This window comes from Embiotoca jacksoni, unplaced genomic scaffold (genome assembly GCF_022577435.1).
Source record: "Embiotoca jacksoni isolate LCO1_2020_lvr unplaced genomic scaffold, fEmbJac1.0.p SCAF_15, whole genome shotgun sequence".
Lineage (NCBI taxonomy): Eukaryota > Metazoa > Chordata > Actinopteri > Embiotocidae > Embiotoca > Embiotoca jacksoni.
The window spans coordinates 15,190,072-15,214,448 of NW_027185285.1; the positions used below are offsets into that span (position 1 = coordinate 15,190,072).

The 24,377-nt window shown below is 40.2% G+C and overlaps 1 protein-coding gene across 5 annotated transcripts in view; it reads right to left on the reverse strand.

Annotated features, from left to right (window-relative positions):
* Positions 1 to 15,910, reverse strand: part of smg1 (SMG1 nonsense mediated mRNA decay associated PI3K related kinase) — an 86,188-nt gene extending 70,278 nt beyond the window's left edge. For 3 of the 5 annotated variants that reach the window (XM_069149870.1, XM_069149869.1, XM_069149867.1), the window contains exons 1-4: positions 15,514 to 15,910; positions 11,597 to 11,745; positions 11,325 to 11,477; positions 10,284 to 10,432 (exon numbers count right to left, since the gene is read on the reverse strand). In XM_069149870.1, the coding sequence (XP_069005971.1) occupies positions 10,284 to 10,432; positions 11,325 to 11,477; positions 11,597 to 11,745; positions 15,514 to 15,590 (528 nt within the window). In that variant the 5' untranslated portion in view covers positions 15,591 to 15,910. The remainder of the gene's footprint in view (positions 1 to 10,283; positions 10,433 to 11,324; positions 11,478 to 11,596; positions 11,746 to 15,513) is intronic. The other 2 variants (XM_069149871.1, XM_069149868.1) reach the window with 1 other exon arrangement.
* Between the last annotated feature and the right edge of the window lie 8,467 nt (positions 15,911 to 24,377).

Sequence of the window (24,377 nt, forward strand, 5' to 3'; positions counted from 1 at the left end):
TAAAAGTTCTATACCGTACGTGCTGCGCCCTCTAACAGGCTTTGCTCTTGGATTACCCCATCTGCTTCGGTACCCGGTATCAGATTTTTTTGCACTCACCGACCAATTAGGAGGTAGCCCTGCTGTACCTCCAGGCTGCTTTAAAGCCCATGAAACCCGCAACTCGTCTCTCTTTTTCAGTCTGCAACCCTGAAGTAGACATCTATCTTCGAAAAATACTGCCCCCATTTGGTATTGAAGATTTCAGTGAAAACTTGTGTCCGGCGCCTTACCTCCACTGGACTCCCAACACCCACAAGAGCAGTTGGAGTCCCCATACCGCAGCTGACCCCTGCGCTGCATGTGTCACGCTACGGCTTGAGCGTTTCCTCGAGTCTGTTTGCTTCTTCCAAGATAGCCCAGCACTAGCTAAGGAGACCGTGGTGGCTGGGAGGACTACACAGAGGAGGATGACCACCGGGTCTACAAGGTGGAAGACCCAGCCACCATTTTTGTCGACAATGCCCCAAGCCATCGCTATCCTCTTGTCAGCCTTCCGGGCCCGTTAGCGGCCGTGGCCGACCGCATGGGTCTGAAACTCCTGCCTTCACAGCCACCGACCGGGACCCTCAAGGAGGACGCAAAGTTGTGAGGCTGGTGGTAAAGTAGCCACGCCCCAGATAGCTGCCTCGCATCACCTGTCCTCCTATTGTCCCAAACTTTCACTACACCAAGCGGGAATGGGAGGCTCCCCTGGGCCATACTGCACCATGGATGGCTAGCAGTGGGACAAAAGGCATCCCATCTATTGAGGATTTAGTCAGGGTCCGTCTCCTCCCTTCCTCCAACCTGTGGCCTGGTGGCCATTGGGACAGGACAGGTTCACGCCCTTAATGACAAACCGCTGCTATGCCTGTGCCTCTAGGTGGTACTCTTCCTTGGCAGGCTTCCTGACAGGATGTTAGCCCCCTTTAATTTGGCAGCACTTTGGTCGACCATTAGCTGACCTATTTGTGAGCAGGGAAAACACTCTGTGTTCCCCCTGGTTCTCCCTGAGGACAATTGAAGCTCTTCCTAGGGGATGGATGCATTTGCTCACCCAGAGTGGAACAGGGACTACTGTCCACATTCCCCCCACTAAGGCCAATGGTGCCACTGCTCCACAGGATCTGAACGCTGTGCTTGTCAGTTTATGTGTTGTGGCAGTGGGAGAACCTGAGTGCCACATTGTACAGATAAGGGCCACAATGCGTCCACTTTGGGTGTGTTCTCAGCAGCAATTGCGGCTGGCCATGATGGCTCAACTGATGACCAGGAGCCACCCTCTGGTGAAGCGTTTCCTGCGGGGAGTTAGCAGGGTGACCCCTTCAGTGAGGCAAGTAGAGTAGGGGGTTGACGAGGCCACCTTTTGAACCTTTGAAGCAGGCACACTTGGAAACATTGTCGATCAAGACCGCCCTTTTACTGGCCCTAGACTCTGCCACAGGTGGTGTATCTCTGCGTCCTGTCGGTGCATCTCTTATGCATGGGTTTTGTCTGATGAGAGGGGCACATAAGAGCTGTGTCCCAACCCGTCATTTCAGCCAAAAGCAACCACCTCTTCCTTCTGCTCAAGGGTGACCGGGTTGAGAGCACTTGCTCCTCCGCCTCATGTAAATGGAGCGAAGAGGCGCCATCACACTTATGTACCATACGTGCTTTCCAATACTGCGTGGAGTGTACGCTGAACTTCAGGAAGTCCAGCCAGGGTTAGGTTTAGGGACGATAGGGATGCTGTGTTTTCTATTGGTTGTTCCCCCAAAGTTGCGGACGTCATCTCTGATATTGTCTTGCTGTGTAGGAGTCCCCTTCCCGACCATTCTCTTAGTGGCCTGTTCTGGCTAACCTGGTTCAGGCCCAGCTGGTGGTACATTCATCAATATGAATGGTAACCAATAGCAAAGCCTGTTGGAGGGCGCAGGACGTCCGATATAGAAATAGTCGTTACTGGACATAACACCAGTTCTACGAGTACATGCGTAGCCCTCTAACTACAGCCCCAGCTGGCCTCTGTCCCATTCTCAGTAGTGTTGCTGAGTTCCAAAGGGAAACAGAAACAGAGTTTCACGGGCTTTATAGCAGCCTGGTGGTGCAGCAGGGCTACCTCCTGATTGGTGGGTGAGTGCAACAAATCTGGCTTAAGGTAAAAAGGGAGCCTCAAGGGGGAAAACCAATAGTGAAGACCATTAGAGGCCTACCCACGTACTCATAGAACTGGACTTAAGTCCAGTAACTACTATTTTCCACTTTGTTTACATTGTTGATCCTGCATTGGACTATGACAATGTGTGGGCTTAAGTGGGAATTGTTGAATTGTTTGGCTTCTCTGTATAATACTGTTCTAAGTAATAAGTTCTGCTGTAAGGACTATAATGTGTTAAGTGCCATAAAATAACCTGTGTTGTGATTTGGCGCTATATAAATAAAATTAATTGAATGTGTGATATTGTAAATAAAACTAGATCAGAAAAATTTGGTTTGGTTTGGCTGTGATAGTTTATACTACTGATCAACAGGGGGGCTTCGCTATGGTTGTCGGGCATGATGTTCCTCACCATGAGGACAGCTCAGCTGGACCAGCGAGGCGCCATAACAGGGCTCTTTTTTGAGCCCCTTAAGATGTGTTATTTGCAAGACGGATGGGTGTAATTCAATACACTCAGTTTTGTTCCTTGTGTTTTCTTTGTTATTTTCTGGCACTTGTATGTTTCCATTCTTTTTGTTTTGCTATTTTTTGTTAGCAGCCAATTTAAGTATGTCTAATTTCCCATGACTGAAATCACAGCTTCACCTATGGCCTCTGGACGTCAGTTTACCTCGTGGAATTTAAGGGGACTAAACCAACTTTTCAAGTTAAAGCAAGTCATGGCAATCAAATTTCAATTTCAGTTTTCTTTAGAAGACCCATTTAACCACAGAGGATGTGGTCAGAGTGAGGAGAAGATGGCCTGGTCGTGTTTTTGGCCTCTCAGCTCACACTCATGAGGAGTAATCATTCTCATACATGAATCTACATAAAGCCTTTTTATCTTATTAACATCACTGAAGATCAATTTGGAAGATTATTTAATGTGAAATTCTTTCAGTTAGATTAAACCTGGATAATGTGTGAGGGACTAATGATGATGATGACACCTCCCACCCTCAGTCGAGAAAAGAGCTAATTCAATGTAGCCTTTAACTTGGTCGATGTGTGGAGAAAGTAAACACTTAAACCAATTAAAATGTTCCTGTTATTCCAGTACCTATCAGACCTTTTCAAACTAATTACTATTTAGCCTCACCTGATTTAGTATCTAAAATCACAAGCTGCTGTTATGACAGCAAAATAATATCACCTATCACCTCTGTCTCATTTTGGCTCAAATTTCCAGACATTCTATAACACTGATGGCAAGATGGCATTTTCAAACAACATGGTTTAGAGTTTCAGAATTTTAGAGTTTATTGGAGCGCAGACAGGTTTATATTTTGATAAAGAACGCTGATCAGAAATCTGCAGCTGTGAGGTAGGAAGCCTTTAAAGCATTTTCAAGAAGTCAGATGATAAGTTTCACAAGTTTTAAACAAATCTCAGATTGGAAATGGAAAAATCAAAAAAATCAAAACTAACAAATTGAAACTGCAATTTTCCAAAATCCTTGTCACCAGCTAAAGGGTAAGCTGATAGCAAGATACAATGTTTTAAGTACTAATAAAGCAAGAAATTTGGTGCAGTGAAAAAGCTGGCCTGACGTATCAAACCAATGCAAGCAAATAAGGCAAACAAAAAATTCAAACAGATAGGGGAGTGATAACCTCTGACCAAAAATAAATCAATGACACATTTCTAGGCTTTGACCATATCTTATACAGCTCGGACTATTGACATGCTGCTCTGCACCTTCAAAAGGAATTCACTAGATTCACTAAAATATACTCCCGACTGGAGAACCACTAGGTTCATTAGAACTTGACCTTGGAGCACAGGAACTGTCTCGACATTAAAACCTGCCTTAAGGGAGAAAAAAAACAAAACAAGAGGCCCGATGGGGCCCAAATGAAGCTTTTAAGACTAAACCACCTCTGCTCGACATGCATCAAGAATCGTTTGATAAAGGATCCCTCCCTATTTCGTTCAAAACTGCAATAATTACACTACTATTAAAGCCTGGAAAACCAGCAGCCCAATGTGAATCCTACAAATGATATCTGTTCTCAATAATGACCTTAAAATTCTATGTAAAGCACTAGCTAAGAGCTCAGAGGCCATTTTACCAAAATAGTTCATCCTTATCAAAAAGGATTTGTACAGGGAAGGCAGGAGTTTCACAATATAACAAGGCTGCTTAACATTCTCTGAGAAATCTGGCAGCCCAGAAAATGCTCTCGTCGCTAGACGCAGAGACGGCCTTCGACAGGCTGGAATAGCAGTACCCTTCAGGGTACAACATAACCAATGGCCCGAGACCAGTAAAAGTTTACGCTGAAATACACGTTGGGAAGTCGAAGTGACCACCTCCACAGCGGTCAACCCCGACAGTGGAACCAAACACCAAGTGGGTGTGCGGACATGTGCCTCTGAACACATTATCATCCTATTTCTGACCTCTCCTGTATTATTTAACTAATGTGAATCACGGCGCAATTCAAAGTTTCGGGGCATTTTAGTGTTATAAGTTCATCTAATAAACCGGCAACATCCATTAATTTTAGTGTCCACTCATATGCTGTATGTGAGGCATTTAGGGGACATCTGAAAAGTTTAGCGACAGAAAATAACCTTGGTGAGACTCTAAACTACAGGAGTGCCTGTACACACATCAGTCACAGGTCGCTCCACCCACCACCACAAGGTTATTGTGTACATGTGGGAAATGCTGATTTCTTTTGGCGTTTTCTCACTTTTTGACACAAGAGTTTAGAATTGAGGTCTTCCATATGCACTGAAATGTTATGATCATAATTTCTGTTCTTATATCATATACAAACAAACAAACAAACAAAAGTAACATAACTATCCATGTAGGCTACCGTGTACAATAGATCACCAAAATTATGGGAAAAGTGTTATTTTTTATTTTTTGGCTGCTGGGCCAGTGAAATTATACAACAGGCCTGTAAAACGGACAAAAGAATTGTCACGTTGAACCCAGCCCCTTTTAAAATCCCATAGAGGTTCGATAAAGGAGAAAAGTTTTTTAGATAGGTGTGATTTCGATACTCCAACCCACAAGCTGAAATTTGTACTAATGGGCTTACTTCGACTTCCTTTAAATGTTACCGAGGAACAAGACATATTGCCTCTGCTCTTTACACTAGCTATCAAGCCACTATCCATGACAATCTGCAAACACACTAGCATAACAGGAATACAAAAAAAAGGAAAAAAGGATATATAGAACCTCGAATAGCCCTGTACATAGATGATGTAATTCTGTTTTTCTCCAGCTTGGAAAAAAACTCTACCTACCTTACTTGATCTGATGACTGTATTTTGGCGTCTTCTCTGGCTCCAAAAATAAATGACAACAAATCCTTAATAATGTTCAAAATATGAGGGGCTGAACCCTTCAATCTTAACCCTATTTGTAATATCAAAACTAGAATTTACTTAACTGGATGTTATAATCTTCCCCACTAAAAACAAAACTAACTACAACTCCCTCACAGATAGTAGAACCTCTCATAAATAGGTGGACCCAACTATATCCTTGATTAGATGCAACACTGTCTGAAAGACAATTTTACCTAAAAGTTTTGTATTCCTTCGAGTCAATACTACTCTCAGCACCCTCAGCTCCCTTTTTCAATCTCTAAAGAAAACCTTTTCAAACTTTATCTGCAACAACAAACATCCAAGACTTTACACTCTCCTTGTTATTTTTGCCATATGACAGAGGTGGACTACAATTACCAAATTTCATATGGTATTTCTGGGCAGGTATGTTTTTCTTTGTTGAGGACCATTCCTCAGTATGGGTCACAATGGAATCCCAGTCAATTACCAACCCTATTAACTTGTTTATGTACTGAGCAGATCAGAAGAAGTTAAATAAAGAGACAAAATAACCCTTTCTCCAAAACACAATCACTGTTTGGCATAGTGCGCTCCCACATTTGGGTGAGACACAACAACTATCTCAATTTTCACATTTTTGGTTATGATAACTTTCAGACAGGTAAGGCAGACCCAGTTTTAAAATTTTGGACTGCAAAAGGAATATCTAATGAGTCTGTCTTTTACAATGGTAATAAATGTGTCATTCAGAGAGCTTTAGACTAGATACGAAATTGCCACAAAGCACTTTTTCAAATATCTTCAGCTATGAAGTTTCCAAAGTGTCCAGCCAGGGCAACAGTTGTGAGTTGTTGTTGTTGTTGTTGTTTTTTTTATTTGTTTTTTTAATCTATTTAAGAGCATCTGAAGGACAAGGGATGGGTGTCTTGAGTGTACAGTTTGTTGAAAAACAAACACAAAGAATCTTCAAACAATATCCTGCCGGTGTGGAAAACAGAACTGAAGAAGAATGTTGCAAATGTGGACTCTTAAGTTCAAACCCAAACATCAAACAACCCCACCACCCCAATTATTACAAAATAAATGGCTAAGCAGACAGTATATCACTGCAGCAAGGCTACACCACTTCAACCATAATATTCCAGACACATGCATTAAGTGTAATCACCAGAAGGGGTCTCTATTTCACTGTATGAGCAAGTTACCAGGCTTTTGGAAAAAGGTGCTGGACCTGAGTAGTCAGATCATTGGCAAAGAGGTGTCTGTCACTCCTAAACTTTTCATTCAGAATTTTTACCCTGATAACTTTATAACCACAAACAAGGTCCCTGTTTAACTCTATGAAGTGGGATGTAATGTCAGCCCTATGCTGGAGACTAAAAAGAAGTCAGCTGTGATTTCAAAACAGGATTACCTTAAAACGCTTTGTTGTGCAGAGAAGTGACTGGTATCACCAGAAAGGGCAAATTCTACTGTTTATTTTGATATGCAGCATGTTATGAAGCTCTCTCGGGATTCTGGGATTTATTTAATTAAGAGTAGCGGGGGTGGAGATTAGCACTTCATGTAGAGTGTAACAACGGTGCAAGTCGATTTTCTCTGCAACTCTTCATGACAGATAAGGCAAGTGCAATTTTGGGAAGCTCAAGTCATGCAGTTTCATAGGATATGCGCTGCATCTTTCTGTGATGAATAACCACTGCGCTATTCAACTAAGAAGGGGTAGGAATTTGGAGACAATTTGTGTCCATCGGGTTTCCAAGGGTTAATGTCTGTTTTTTGGAGGCTAAACAGCTTTTGGAAGAAGCAAAAATACCTGACGAATTTCCCAGTGGCTAAAAGGAATGACTTTTCACTTTGCTCTTCAAAACATGAGCTATTTTACAAAATTTGTTATGTTTTTTAGAATTTCTTGGAACATAGGGAAATAGAAAATGATGTATGGACTGATCTGAAAGTGTGGTGTTTGGCGACATTTGATCAAACATTTTGGCATTGTGCATACAGTACATATGACAACAAGTTATTTAATACCACTGCAGACTGTCCATGTGAGCACAATGAAACCCATTAAATACATGTGATGTCTGGTGTCAATTATTGTAGCATATAAATAATTACGTATATATAGATGTTAATGGGTTTTGCATATTTTCAGAAATATAGTGGCAGACATCTGAATTGTCCATTGTTTGCAGTGAGGCAAAGTTTTGTAACTGAGGGTACACTGCATTTTCTCAGTGAACAAGTACAAATGAATAGCCCAAGAAGTGAGCCTACTTATCGGTGACTACGAGTTGGCTTGTGATCTTTGGGTATCTTTGCTTTATTTTATAAGCATAATGCGGTTAAATCATAGAAGATGATAAAACCTTAAAGGGTATAAATACCAAAAATGAAATGAATATTTGGTAGTTATGATCAGAACTAATTTTAATGTTAATTTAATGTTAAACTAAATTAACTCTGTGTATCAATATATGATATCTTATTGCATGTTTTTGATGGGGACATGTTTGTCCTCAAGTTACTGAGTGTAATCATATTTTAAAGTGATGAAGAAGGGTTAAACAGCATAAATGTTAGAAAAAAGTTATATGTAAACACTAGTACATCACTGAATTTTTGTAATTTGCCACAAGGTGGTGCAGATACAGGAGATCATGCATGCCCACTGCAATAAGACTATACAATAAATCACCTCTGGCCAAATCAATCTCACAACAATAACACTGTTGCACTGTTGGTTGTTTGTTTAAATCTTTTCACTATTGTTTAGCTAGTTTAATATTATTATATTCTTATTGTATATATTGTGCATTTTTACATTTAATATTTTTCACTCTGTTATTGTTATTGCTTTACCCTGTATCTATCAATGCTGCTGTAGCAAGAAAATGTCCCCTTGCGGGATTAATAAAGTAACTATCTATCTATGGTATAAATGTTTATCTATGTGAAGCACCATTGACCAGATCTGCCAAGTTTCACTTCTACTGCTCTGATAGTTTATCAGAATTCCTTTCATGTCATTTGATAGTACATCAACATTGAAAAATAATCCAAATTGGTGTGGGACAAGGTGATTAGATAAAGCAAGTAAAAACTAAATATAATTTAGATTTTTGGGAATAGAGTTGTGTGGAAGGGGGACACCTTGGAAATAGAGTTTGTAGTAGTTTAGACAGAAATCCAAGAAATTGGTAGATACTAAATGAAATGTGAAAAATTTAAAAGGATAAGAAGGTAGAAAAAAAAGTTATGTTTTTCAAAGTAAAAAAGAAGCTGATTTTGTAAAAAAGCATGTTCACAGTCAAATATCTGAATAACAGGTTTATATATATATATATATATATATATATATATATATATATATATATATATATACACACAGTACACAGTACCACTTGAACATATGACAGAATTGTAAGCTTGGGGATTCGGACCCTGGACCTTCAGACAAGAGCCCTCCTAACTGTGCCACAGTGAATGTTCTCTCCCTTCCTTTCCATGTCACAAGAAGACAAAGAGAGACAAGCGGAGTTCATTTGTAAGGATTCTTCAGGTGTGTGGTTGCCTGTTGATCATACCTGCAGGGCTGTAACAGACTGAGACATTGGCAAACAGTGGCTCTTCTTTTCTCATAAAGAAGTGCATACAGTCAAAACTGTAACTTCTATTCTCAAAATGAACCAACTGAGCACCACAACACTATTCTAAGGGAGCTCTGTTTACTTTTATGTTCTTAGTGTTCTTACCTGTCTCGCAAAGAAAGATGCTGTCGCGAATTTTAAAAAAAAGTCAATTCTGCTGTTGTATTGCTGTGAAGAGGTTTTTTTTTTTATCCCTAGTGGAGGCTTTTTTTTATTATTATTTATTTTTTAAAACAAAACTTGAGAGGGTTGGTTTAGAGGCAAATTGTGAGAGAAAAAAATATTTTACTACATTTGTTGAAGAAATGATGCCTGTTAGAGGGAAAACTATGGGCCTGGTTGCAAGACAGAGAGAAAAAAAACTAAACAATTGTTCAGTCTGTCCCACTCTGACTCACTCAATACACCCCCATTATAAACCAAAACATTATCCAGTAATGTAATTCTACTTTAAATGTGTTGAGGACAAAACTGTAAAAGACAACAAGCGGAAAGGTAATGCCTAACTAGTTGGGTTTTTACATGATTCAAACTGTCTCTCCATTTTCATTTCAATGGAAAAGTATGAATATAAAAAATATATAAAGAAATTTTAACAATACCTATCCCTAATAATGGGAGGTCTTCCCGCAGACTAGGCCTATACCAGCTTAATTAAAGGATAGTTCAGGGACACCTATGCCAACACTTACTAACTATAAACTTTATCAAAAAGGAAAGTTTTAGGCCTCATATTAACCTTATCTGTAACGTTATGCACTTCCTTGTCAGTCGTGTCGACATCGCAAACATTTGCATCAAAAGCTATTTACCAATCTAGAGGACACTTTGCAAGTTCAGCATCAAATCTACTTCCTTTACTTGGCAAGAGCTCTATTCAGTGGTGGAAATCAACATCAGTGTCAATTTCTTGTTTTGCGAAGCGTCATTATTATTTTTGCTCTCATATCTTACTGAGGGCACACTAGACGCGAAAGTAAATCATCATCGCTTTTTGAGGTGTGGTGTTATTATAAGACTGGACAGGCCGATTTTAACAGTATTGACAAGGTCTTAATTCTACTATCAAGAAGGGTTGAGGTAAGAAAATGGGAGAAACAAAATCTGCATACAGTTTGACTGACCACTTTGCTCTCGCCATGGCTGATGAATTCCTTCAGCTGTTTGAGGGTGGCCAGCCTCCGGTCGCGATCATCCTCCCTGGAGACTCTGCGTAGGAGGTTGGCCAGTCGAGACTCCTCTGAGTGAGCCATCCCTCTGTCTGCAACAACACACTGACACTAATTCTCTATACAAAAACCATGTTCAATTTTCTGTGTTCAAAACGCCTATCATGAGTGTTTAGCATCACATACTGTAGGCAATCTATTTAACCAATATAAGATTACACATCAATGTAAATGTTTTGGTCAACAAACGTTCACATTCAACGTCAAAGGGATAGTTTGCATTTTTTTAAGTGGGGTTGTATGTATGCATGTATACCTTTTTGTTATTTCATGAGGTTTTGTTAGTTTACATCCAAACTGGCACTGTAAAACACTAAAGTCACACAATAACACAAACAAACTTGCCAAACTTGGTAGACGAACGACTCCCATGTTCTGTGAGGTAAAATGACTGGTGGCTTTGAAGAGAATATAGATTGATATAAGAGCTTGTCTGACCGCAGGGTAAAGCGGTGAAAATATTTAAAATATGAGTGTAAACTTGAAATGATTTGGGTGGTTACAATACATTTTGGTGCTGACCCCGTGCATAGCAGTACACTGCTTAGGTTTCTGTTCCTGGATAGGTTCTTGCTTCTCCTAACTTGGGATGTGCTGACCCCCGACCCCATCTACTTTGGGTAATGTGATGTGTACAGATAAGTACCTCACACAAGCCAACTTAAAAAAATACAAACTATCCCTTTGCAAGTCTTCACTTGTGTGAACAGATGTAAACTTACAATAAACAGGAACAATGTTGCAGTGAATACAATGAGTTAAATTTTGGCCTGAAACATAAGAGCCATTTTCAACAACAAGAAAACACAATGCCTCCGGCTCTTTTCAACTTAATCCCATGAACATGTCTTGTGTCATCCAAGTGTTACAACAATTACCGCTAAATCCTATCTTCTAATACTGGATATTTGTTGCAGCGCTTACCCTGCGATTTCCTCATGTCCTTTGAAACTAAAGCACGGTTTCCATGCTGAAAAGGAGTCAAATCTGTGGTCACGTCATTGGGCCTCAACTCTTGCCCCAGCGACTTCCAACCAAACGTAGTATCACAGACACCTTGGCCAGCTTCATATCCACCTAAGGGAAACAAATCATGCTGGATTAAACTCATTCATTTAAAGCCTAGACAGACAGAGAAAGAAAAAGGTGTATTCACAATTTTAGCTTGACCAAAAAACAGCTAGCAGAGACCTCACCCTCTTCCTGGTGTGCATCTGCAGCACTGTAGGCATCACTGGGCACCGCTGGCTGTTCAGTGCAGCTGGAAGGCAACACGTCGTACAACGGCTCTGAACCAAGCTCTCTGGACTTTGCTTCGTCCTGACTGGATGATACACCGTCAACTCTGAATACGCACACAAAACAAAAGAAATAGGCAAATGATAAAAACTGAATTCACTGCATGGTTTAACATTGCATTTGCCATATAGGTTATCATCAGCTTAAATATTTGACTCAACAGCTGAAAGGGATAGGAATCTTTGAGAATTACATAATTCGCTGTTGAGTCTTGATTCTTTATGATACAACGCATGAAGAATCATCCCACTGCAATTTATATTTACTCCACAAATTTTCAGTATGAAACTGCCATTTAAAGAAAAGGGTCTTAATGTAAAAACAACCAAATAAAACAGATAAACATGTAATGGAATCTGCAACTTAAGATATGTAACTGCAAAGAATTTGTAAACATTACAATTTTCCGTAATGAAAATAATGAACTGAAGGTGTATTAGCTGGAAGTCTGGGTACATCAACACCTTCAACAGTGCCTTAGAAATAAGATAATCCATCACCAGCTCTAGTTTTTATAATTAGACAGAGGGCAATTTATTTCTTTGCCCAATCACAGCTGGCTCAAAATTTCTTACAGTGCAGTAAGAGGAAACAAAATTAGTCTCCAGGTGATTTTTGTAATAGTATTTTATTTATACAAGAGGTACTTTACCTTCATCCTGCAAACTGAATGTTGTATAGGCTTCCCTGAGAAATTAGGAAATTCAAAAGGCACCCAAACGCATTCCTTAACTAAAGCCAGATTAGACTAATATGTGCGCTGTAGACCATTCATAAAATCATTATCAATGTACAAAAAGCCTTTTTTTTTTAAAAAACGTATATAACATATTAAATACAACATAAGAAAATAAACATAAAAAATAGCAATAAAAACTATATGCACTTCTTCAGTTCCATGCTGCTGTCAACCTATTAAGTTGCAGTTTACACCCATATCTGTCCAGACGCATGTAGTGAAGACAATGGTTTTTTTTTAACGAGCATGTTGCTGAAAAACAGCTACAACTTCTAAAACATAGATGCTTCACATACATCATCTCCCCGAGAGAACATCTATACAATCACGCGGATTAAAAGTGGACACCCAAGATTTGTTTCACCAATTTAGAGTCCAACCAAATATGAAATAAGGTTACAATCTCCTCTAATGTTCCTGATTAATGGCATTTCAAATTAGCCAGACAAGTGTTTTTGCAGAACATTTTTATATCACGGTCAAGTTGACCATCAGGCTTTAGGATATAAAATGTCATCACTTCACCATTTTATCCTATTCGACACTAGTGTGAAATTTTGCCTTAACTATCATATGAATTCTTCAGTTAAGGCCCCAAACATGTTTTGTACAAATGGAAGCCAAAGAAGCATTTGACCACCAAATCAAATCAGTTTATCCTTGAGTCCAATGAATGTCTGTGCCACATTTGATAGAATAAACTGTGAAGTGATAGTAACCTTGAGCTTTGACTAACAAAATCTTACAAGTTCATTCATTATTCCAAATGAACATTTGTGCCCAATTTAGAAAAATTATTTCAAGACGTTCCTGAGATCCATTCGTACATACAGGCAACACAAAAACATAACACCTCCAGTAAGGAGACAAACAAATTCCTTGTTTGGTCTGAATTACCAACTCCAAAACTCAAGGGAATACAATGACGAACATAAATACCCATTATAGTTGTGTATTGCGGGACAGTCTGGAAACCAACTTCTAGTTAGCCTTTGTTAACATTAATTAGATATCACTTACTTACATATTTACTTCTATGCAAGTATTTTAGATAATTTGGCTGACATAAAGATTTGTCCAAAATGTCTGTTGCTTGCTGTGTTTTGACACAACAGAAACTGAAGAAAATAAGGGGTCATATATTCTGTTTTTGACAAATTGGCAAATAAAATTATATAAAACTAACAGGACAGCAGTCCAGAACTAAAAGAGGAAACAGATTGGGGAAAAAAATCTATTGGCTGGATGTTGGCTGAAATCAGTGTTTGCACTCTAGAAAATAGCTTTTTGAATTTGGCTCTTGCTTTAAATAAATACTCAGGCAGTAAAAGCAATATAACTATGCCAAATACTGATAAAACATCGAGTTTTCAGTTGAAAAGGTCTTGAAATACTATTAAAAAAAAAATAGTTTATGCGGACGATCGTGATTATAACATGCATTACACTGAAATGAGGTGGCACAGCGGTCGTCTCGGAGCAAGAATGTTATGTTCTGGGTTCGAACCTCGGCCAGGGGTCTTTCTGGGTGGAGTTCGCATGTTCTGCGTGGGTGCTCTATAAGTACTCCGACTCTCCCCCCACCCTCCAAAGACATGCATGTCAGGTTATGTGAATGGTCTTTGTTTTTGTCTGTCTTTATGTTGTTGGCCCTGTGATGGACTGGCGATCTGTCAGGGTGTACTCTGCCTTTGCCCGAAGACAGGGTACACCCTGACACATCAACATATCGTGACCCTGTTCAGGATAAAGCGGGTATAGATGATGGATGGATCACACTGAAATGTGGAAATCAGCCTAAACCAAGCTAAATTACAAAATGATGTGATATACAAAATAAGTCAATGCTGTGCACATGGATTGGTGGTGGAAGATAATTGTAATGAGTCCTATGCTTTAAAATGGTTCAATGGTTGCATTTCTTACTGTAATAGTTAAGGCAATCCAATGCGGGTATACTGTTAATAAGAAAAACATAACAAAAATAAAAAACATGAATGTCAGTCCATAGTAGTAGCTGTACCTGTATACTTTCAGGTATAAATAAAATTAAATGCATTTAAAAAAAAAAAAAAAAAAAAAAAAAAAAAAAAAAAATTAAAAAGTGCAACATTAGCATTTACAGCATAGTGCTACCTTTCTCTTTTTGGTCAACACAGAGCGATACTAACATTTAAATAGCAGTATGCCATTATCCAGTGTTTGAGATGAGAAAGAGGAAGTAACGTGGAGTGAAAGGGAAAAGGACTAGGAAACGTTTAGATGCGAGAGGTGTATCTAAAACTTCATCTGGTAATTAATTGATACAAAGTGTAACAAATCTGACTTACAAACTAACAGTAACGCAGTAAAGTAGGGCAATTGGGCAGCTGCCACAAACAAACATGAATACTCCATGATGTTTCACAAACCATGCAATCGGATGCTTCGGTCATGCCTCTTTTACAGTTATCTATTATCAAATCACAGAGTTACATATTTAAAATGTAGACATTTTAAAAATGTAGACATTTTAAACATGTATCTGGAAGTTATTCGAAATGTTGATATCATAGTAGGGTAGCATCCTCTCCCCTGCTCGCTAGCTATCGTTAGCCAGCGCAAACAAGACTTGAGAGTCAAGCAATGCAGTCAAACCAACACGTAGCCCACATGTGACTGCCACAGATCATTGAAGGATTTTATGTCCCCTTGGGATTAATTTAAACTTGCCTAATTTTTGGGACACATTATGTTGTTGTTTTTTTGTCCCTGGCTATCAAATATCTATTAGCATGAACTGAGTTAGCTCCAGGCAGGAAACATTTGCAATGCTCTGTGAACAACATTAGCACCGGGCTCATCCTGTTCACGAGACGGGCACGTGAGCAGCCAAACCAGGATAAAACGCTGTGGGTTTGTTTACTGCGTACCAAGATTACGGGTATAGAGGATAGTAGCCTACAGTTAGATCACTGGAAGCAATTCGTGTTAGGTAAAGAGACACAGAAGTATTTCCCTCCCATGTGGCAGCACACTGTAGGCCCAGAGAGTCGTGTTATCTTCAACCATCCTACACCACAACAGAACACCAACCTGGGCTGCCAATCGTTCCAGTGTGGCCGCAGTTTGTGGGCGCCGCTGAGCCGAGACCCTGAGGCTTTACGGCTCATTACCTTTTAGAGCGCTGCATGACCTTCTGGCAGCAGTAACCGTGTCTCTCCTCAGGGTTACTTTCACTCTTACGTTTAATAAAATCTCACAGAATCGGTTAGCAATTCGTCGTTGTAGCTAGCTTGTAGATAGTGTGCTGCTCTTCTTCGGATTTATTAGAGGTAGGCAAACAACGAAATGGCCCTTTACCGCCACCTAGTATAGCGAATGAGAGGGGATTTTTAGCGACGGGTCTGTGACACGCTTCTTTTCCTTCCTCCTTTTCTTATTTTTTTTCTTCTCTCTCTCTCTCTCTCTCAGGACTTCGCTCGCTTTTCTTCTTCTTGGAGATTTTATGGTGGGTGGCATCCAGCTTTAAGGCACATTACCGCCACCTATTGTATGGAGTGTGGACGAGCGTTAATTAAAAAAATTATATACATAATATACATACATATACACATATATTATATATATATATAGAAAAATTAGATAAACAAAAAGTTAGTACCAATTAACTGACCACTAAATTATTTTGCTCAAATAGTTTCAAAAAGTTTCTTTCAGGTATTGCAACAAATTTCCCAGGTTCTTTTTTCCTTCTTCAACTTGTCTCACTCTTGTGTGAATTTCTGGCAATGACAAAGGACATTTTCAAGTGACTCTTTTATTTGGCAGAACTGACATAGTACTGTTGGGTGTTTATTTATTAGGTGCATTGTTTTGTTGTCTTGTATGTCCAACCCTATGTCTTATTTATATGCTTTCTTCCTTTGGGCTTCTTTTGGATGTCGTCACTTTGCCAACTTCTCTGTGAATTACAAGAGAATGTATGTCTCCTGTGTCCCAGCTGTGCTGCCACTCCTAAACGGCGTTTCTTTGGATTTTTGTTTCGGCTTCTAATTTAATGAATGAAATGACTGTACTCTCCTCATACTCCAAAGTTAATCTGCACTTTTCGTTTCCTTTTATCACATTTTTGCTACAAATATACCCATATTTCAAAGTCTGAACAGTGCTTCACATATTTAGTTGACTAAATTCTACCTGCTGGGAGATGTGAATGACTGTAATGACATCAGTGCTGAAGTTGAATCTGAACAAATAATGATCTTTTTTTATTTAAAGCTCCTCTACCCACTGCAGTGCTGTTAGAATCGTCAACATCTCCACTGTATGTGCAACTAGCATTTAGGGGCATCAAAGGCTGACACTACAAGTTTATATATTTACCTGACTTTTTAGATGGCAACTTATAAAATTTTGGCCTCTCATAGTGCTTGCTACATTCGATGTAATATAGCAAGTAGCACTGTTAATAATTGCATTGAACAAACTTATACAAGACTGGTATCTTGTGAATGCTCAACGAACTTCACTCATGGTTCAAAGTGCTTTGTTTCACGCCAACTAACTGTACAACTTTAGAAACACAGTAGAATTTGCTTTTGAACCAATAAACTGAATACTATTTGCCACTGAACATCTGCAGTGGTTTAGAACCATGTACTTCAACACAAACCCATTATCTTAAGGAATGCTGGGAAACTCCACGCAGTCCCCGGACTCCTCCCCTGTCATTGCCCAGCATGCCACGATCTTTCATTCATTCATAATTTTTTGAGAAAACATGGTGTTTCAAAATGACTCAAAACCATAAATGTACAAGGTAAATTGCACAGATATGTAACAGTAATAAAATGCTGTACATTATCCATGACATGATACTGAACATGCTCAAATACAATTAAAATATCAAAGTAAAAGGATAAATGGGTCATGGGAATCCAAAGTTGGTACAGTGATGCAAAACCAGTTCTTCCTGTATTAGGATCGTTGGATCCATGAATGACTTATTGTTTGTAACCTATCCTCCATCTCAACTGTAATATTACCAAGATCCTTATTTACTTGAGTTTATTCCAAAATGTAGTTATCAACTGACACTGAAGGTAGTGATACTGTTCTTCTTCTTTGTCTTCTTCTGTTTGGAATTTAATGGGAGGGTAGCAACCAGCTTATAGAAGCATTACTGCCACTTACTAGACTGGAGTGTGTGTCAGTAGGTAGTAAGCAGAAAGAAGCAGAAAAAAAAATAGCCCTGCATTCTGAATCACATACTATTTCTTTTTTTTTTACTTTGGTACGTACTGCAGCTACCCTTAAGAGGTATATACTGTTCCATGTACAGTTGTTTACTGTGCTCTCAACACTCCTGTTGGACGGCTTTCGCAGGATGTGACTCACGCCCCTCCCCAGCATGTCAGCATGAGTTGGACTTTTCTAACCCACAGTGGTATCTCTCCCCTTTCGACCTGCAACGAAGACACTGGCGATGTTTTAAATGCTCCATTGCATGTTTGCAGGGACTGACCCATCCAGCTTCTTTCAAATTTTTCTCTGCTGCTGACATGTATGCTATACAGCCATAGTCCAGGACTGATCTCATAAGCGCCCAGTAAATATTTAACAGAGATCTTGTATTTGCTCCCCAGTCCTGCACTTTAAACCCAAATGCTCAAATTAATGAAATAGATTAAGTCGTGAAAAATTAAATTTAAAAAAAAAAGTATTCATTTAAATAGTTGTATTTTGAGTTCCTGTGACATTTTCTTCCTCTTTTTTTATACCTGCTTTTATTTGTATTGCTGTTATTTTCTCTCAAAGTAGTTCTGCACATCTAATCTCAGTCTTATCTTGAAATGCTTCCCAGTCTGCTTTCCCTAACTTCCACCTTGGAATCCTTGATACTTTGTCTTGCTTGATGTCTATTTCAACTTTAAATACCATGGGATCACTACCAAGTGGTAATCGGTTTAACACTTTTCACACACTAACCCCTGCTGTTTCATTTGATATTAATTTAAGCTTTATTATGCTCCCAGTATTGTGGTTACGATTGTACCTTGTTCCCTTTCCCCCCTTAACGCATACTAGACCCTTTTCATCGATGAATTCCTCCACCAACTTATTTATATCAGTGTTTTTAGTTCCTCAAAAGTATAATGTGCATTTAAATCCCTATAGAATATAATTTTCACGTGTGCAATCCCACCCATGTCATTTTATTTATCTAAAGTTAATCTGTTACAAGGGTTATAGGAATTGATTATTGTTGGACTACCTGTTTCTGCCCAAATTATTACCACTTTTGTTTCTTGTTCCTTCCAAATTATAACAGAACTTATAAGGATTCCTTATAACCACCTTTCCCAATTTTCATATCCTTCCCTTTAGCAGTGAAGCCTTGCATGACAAAATCACATTTTGATTTTAACCCGTTTTCCTGTAGACATATTATATGAGGTTTATCGGGTAAATTTCATTCAAACTGTTTAAACTCTTGGCCATTGGCGATAAGCAATCCATTGCAAAATTATTATTACCATAATGTACCACCACTCCACTCCACTTAACATCTTTTCCACTGCTTCCCACCACAACCCTTTCACTTCAAGATACTTTTAATGGGGCCACAACAGTGACAGTATAGTTTGCCATTGAAAATAAGATTTGGCATTGAAAAACAAAACCTGAAACCGAAAAAGGAAGGATTGGTATTGAGGAGGAATCTCGTCTGACGTTACGGTGAGCGTATTGCATCACTTCCTGTCTACAAACATTGTAACTAGTGTTACTTCTCTCTGCTATTTCAGCTTCTTTTCCTGAATTCTACGTATCTTAACTCTCTCTACACTTCTTCTAACTTCAAGTTAAAACTCACGCTTGCTCTTCTTGAGCAATTCTACTGTTAAATATTTGACCAACGTTCACTTAACTTGGCGTTTTGGTACTGCTAGTTTAGCAGTTAGCAATGGCTTCCCTCTCTCCCTCCACCTCTTCTTGTTTTCCCTGCTCGGTGTGTGACATGTTTAGTTACGACCCTGCCTCCCTTAATGATAATGCTACCTGTAATAAATGTAGTGTAGTTCGGGCTCTGAAGGCCAGGGTCACCGAATTAGAATTGCAGCTGTGCACCATGCTACAATAAATGTAGTGTCGTTTGGGCTCTGGAGGCCAGGGTCATAGAATTAGAATCGCAGCTGTGCACCATGCTAAACAACCAGCTAGCCATAGGAGCTTCTCAGGGAGGGGTTGCGCAGCTGCCCAGGCTACAGGCTTAGTTAGCCGGTCCCCCGCAGCACCCGAACAGCCGGGCGACTGGGTGACAGTACGAAGGAGCCAAGCAGAAGCCCACGGTTCACCACCGACCCCTTCACGTCTCCAACCGATTTTCCCCACTCGGCGAAACACCCGCTGAGAAACCAACCCTGGTTATTGGAGACTCTATTTTGCGGAACGTGAAGTTAGCGAAACCAGCGGCCAGAGTCAGATGTCTTCCCGGGGCCAGAGTCAGATGTCTTTCCGGGGCCATAGTCAGATGTCTTCCCAGGGCCAGAGTCAGATGTCTTTCCGGGGCCATAGTCAGATGTCTTCCCGGGGCCAGAGTCAGATGTCTTCCCGGGGCCAGAGTCAGATGTCTTCCCGGGGCCAGAGTCAGATGTCTTCCCGGGGCCAGAGCGGGCGACATTGAATCAAACCTGAAACTGCTGACTAAGGCTAATCGTAAATACAGTCAGATTGTTATTAACGTCGGCAGTAACGACACCCAGTTACACCAGTCGGAGGTCACTAAAGTTAATGTGGAATCGGTGTGCAATTTTGCAAAAACGATGTCGGACTCCGTAGTTTACTCTGGACCCCTTCCTAACCGGACCAGTGATGATATGTTCAGCCGTACGTCTTCACTTCACCGCTGGTTGTCGAGGTAGTGTCCCGCTAACAATGTGGGCTTCATTGACAATTGGAATACTTTCTGGGGAAAACCTGGTCTGATCCGGAGAGAAGGCATCCATCCTGCTTTGGATGGTGCAGCTCTTCTTTCTAGAAATATGGCCGTGTCTCTTAACAGCCCTAAAACCTGACATCCCAGGGTTGAGGCCAGGACGCAGAGTTGCAGTCTTACAGCTCCTCTGCAACTTCTTTAGAATTGTCACTCACTCAAAACCTTCAACATCCTATAGAGCAGGGGTGCCCAAACTTTTTGGCTCAGGGGCCACATTGACGTATAAAAATTGTCATACGGGCCAGCATGAATTTTACATGCTACCGACGGGGAATGCTTTTTTGTATTTCCTTTTATTTTGCTTTGTTTTACTATGCTGTCTGCTGCTAGGTAGATCTGATAACTGCCTGACCTGGATAAATGAAGATTATAATAAAAAATAAATTGAATGCAAGTAAAGTATTCTATGAAATATGACTCAAACTCAAACCTTTATTCACCAGAATCAACAAATAACATGTTTGCATTAATGCGAAGGGTGATACTGAGATCTCGACTGCAGTAAATGGGGCAGGTCTGGCTCAAAAACGGTGGTTTTAATGCGCAAGATGTCACGCAGGTGGGAGTCACTTAGTCTTGTCCTCACACGGTTCTTATTCATGTTCATAACTGAGAATATCTTCTCGCACAAGTATGTCGAGCCAAACAAGCTCAACAGTTTCTTAGCAAATGTTCGAATCTCTTGGAACTTGTCTTTATCCAGCTGCTGGTAAAAGTTGACAAGAGGGAGTTGTTGGTGCCGGCCGCGACACTCCGTGTCACACTGCAGCTCAATGAGCTCCAACTGCAGGTGGGCTGGAACGTCACCGGGATCCACGGAAAAAGGAGCGGAAAAAAGCCTGATCTCCTTTTCAATAGTTGCAAAATCACTGAAACGCTGTTGAAACTCCTCAGCCAGAGATGAGATATTTGCGGCATACCTCCTCATTTGTGCACTGATATTGTGCGCTGGAAAACGGGTCATTATTGCTTGCAGAGATTAGAAATGTGTGGTATTGTGTGTTTGTGACAGGTGGCTTTGGAAAAGTAGCAGCTTGGTCCGAAAGGCTTTGATATGTGAATACAGTTGGCTTATCATTGCATTTTGCCCCTGAAGGCTCGTGTTCAAGGCGTTCAGATGTCGGGTTATGTCAACTAAAAATCCGAAATCAGCCAGCCAAACAGGATCGGTTAGTTCTGGCATCGGTTGTCCCTTTTTTTCCAAGAATTGTCCAATTTCCTCTTTAAGAGAGTAGAAACGCTGCAGTGCAGACCCCCGACTGAGCCGTCTTACATCAGTGTGATACACAACATCTCCGTATTCAGCGTGGATGTCCAGTAGAAACTGTTGAAACTGGCGGTGGCACAGGGCTTTGGAGCGAATATAATTAATAGCCTTTATCACCGGTTTCATAACATGATCATATTTCAGATGTTTGGCACGTAGAACTTGTTGGTGAATAATACAATGGAGTTGTATAGCTTTACCTCCTTCTTCGCTGACTTTGTTACACACTAGGGTTGATAATCCACTGTGCTTGCCAACCATGGCAGGTGCGCCATCCGTAATAATCCCCGTGATTTTATTCCACTGCAGTTTTATATCATCTACGGTGGAACAAACAGAAGCAAATAAATCTATCCCTCTTGTTTGGTCCTGAAGGCTCTGGAGGTCAAGTAGCTCTTCACTCACGTTCATTTCACCGTCCACTCCTCTCCAAAAAATCAGTAACTGAGCGGTGTCGGATGCATCCGTGCTTTCGTCGCAAGCTAACGAAAAAAATTCAAACTCCACTCCTTTTGCCTCCAACTGTCTCTTAATATCAGATGAAACTTCTTCAATCCTTCGTGACACAGTGCTACGAGCCGGGCAAACATTGACGAACTGTTGCTTTTTCTCAGGACAAATGTTCTCCACCATTTTCATCACACAGTCTTTAATAAATTCACCCTCAGTAAAAGGTTCGCAGTGCTTGGCAATCAGCGTTGTCACCTCATAGCTTGCCTTTGTGGCATTTTCATTCGATTCAACGGCTCTTGTGAAAAAGCGTTGCTGTGCCGTTAAACCAGCTTCCAGTTGCTTCAATTTTTCACAGCGTTCGTTCCCAGTTAGCTTGTCGTAATTAGCATGTTTTGTCTGGTAGTGCCTCTTTATATTGAACTCCTTGAACACAGCCACAGTCTCTTGGCAAATTAAGCAGACACAGGTGTTTCGTAACTCAGTGAAAAAATATTCAGATTTCCACTTGTCCTTGAAATGGCGGCCCTCGCTGTCAACTTTCCTTTTCTTACTTCCAGTTGCCATTTTAGAAATGGGCAAAAAAACAGATCAGATCACCGTGCAAAACGGGGTCGCGAGAGTTCGGCCACAACTTTACTGCCATCCTGTGGTGAAATATAAAATTGCTTTTTTTACGCATGTATTTTAGACTAGACAACAGTACTGGGGGGCCACATATTATTGATTTTATGACAGAGGCTTCGGGCCAGTGGAAATATGAACACGGGCTGCATTTGGCCCGGGGGCCGGACTTTGGGCATGTCTGCTGTAGAGGTTGTGTCTGTACCCAGACCACCTATATTTAAAAAACTCAAGAAAAGATGTATCAATAAAAATGTAATAAAAATTGATCCTACCAAATTAATGGATCAAAAAAATCTGACAATTAAAAGTGGACTATTAAATATCAGATCTCTCTGGGTTAAATCTCTGTTAGTAAATGATTTGATAACTGATCATCAGATTGATTTACTCTGTCTCACAGAGACCTGGCTGCAACAGGAAGAATATGTTAGTATTAATGAAGCAACTCCTCCCAGTCATATTAATTATCATATTCCTAGAGATTCAGGCCAAGGAGGAGTGGCAGCAATCTTCCACTCAAGTTTATCAATTAATCCAAAACTGAAACTTAGTTATGTCATTTGAGAGTCTGACTCTTAGTCTCTGACTTTTTATCAGATTTAGTGCTGAGTTCAGATAAAGTGATGATAGTGGGTGACTTTAACATTCATGTTGACATGGACAACGATAGCCTCAGTTCTACTTTCAGCTCATTATTAGATTCTGTAGGCTTTTCTCAGAATGTAAATAAACCCACTCACCGTGGTAACCACACCCTCGATCTGGTTCTGTCGTATGGCACGGAAACTGAAAATTTAATTGTATTTCCTCAAAACCCTGTTTTGTCGGACCACTTCTTATTAACATTTGAAGTTACAATAATGGACCACACAGCATGTGGGAATAAATCCCACTACAGTAGATGTCGGTCAGATAATGCCGTGTCCAAGTTTAAGGAAGCAGTTACATGTTTATCCTCTTCGATGCCATGTTAAAGCAGTGGAAGACATCTACGTTGATCTTAGTCCCACACAAGTGATAGAAAACACTGCAGTATCTCTGCTACAACTCTAGATGATGTCGCCCCTCTGAAGAAGAGAGTAATGAGCCACAGGAAGTTGTCTCCGTGGTACAACTCAGAATTACACTCTGCTAGGCAGGCGACTAGAAAGCTGGAAAGGAAATAGCGTTCCACTAATTTAGAAGAATTTCACCTGGCCTGGAAGGAAAGTCTAATATTACATAAGAAAGCTCTTCATAAGGCCAGGACTTTATATTATTCATCATTAACAGAGGACAACAAGAACAACCCCAGGTTTCTTTTCAGCACTGTAGCAGGTTGACAAAGAGTGACAGCTCTGTTGAGCCCTCTATTCCTTCAGCTCTCAGCAGTAATGACTTCATCAACTTCTTTACCAATAAAATTCTTACTATTAGGGAGAGAATCAGGCAGACCCTTCCTGCCACCATCATTGATGTGATGTTAAACACAGCAGCCCTGAAAACAACTGTAGGACCAGATGTATATTTGGAAAATTTCTCTCCTGTTGAGCTCTCTGAGTTAACTAGAATTATTTCTTCATCTGGATCCTCTAGCTGTCTGTTAGATCCCATCCCAACTAAACTTTTTTAGGAAGT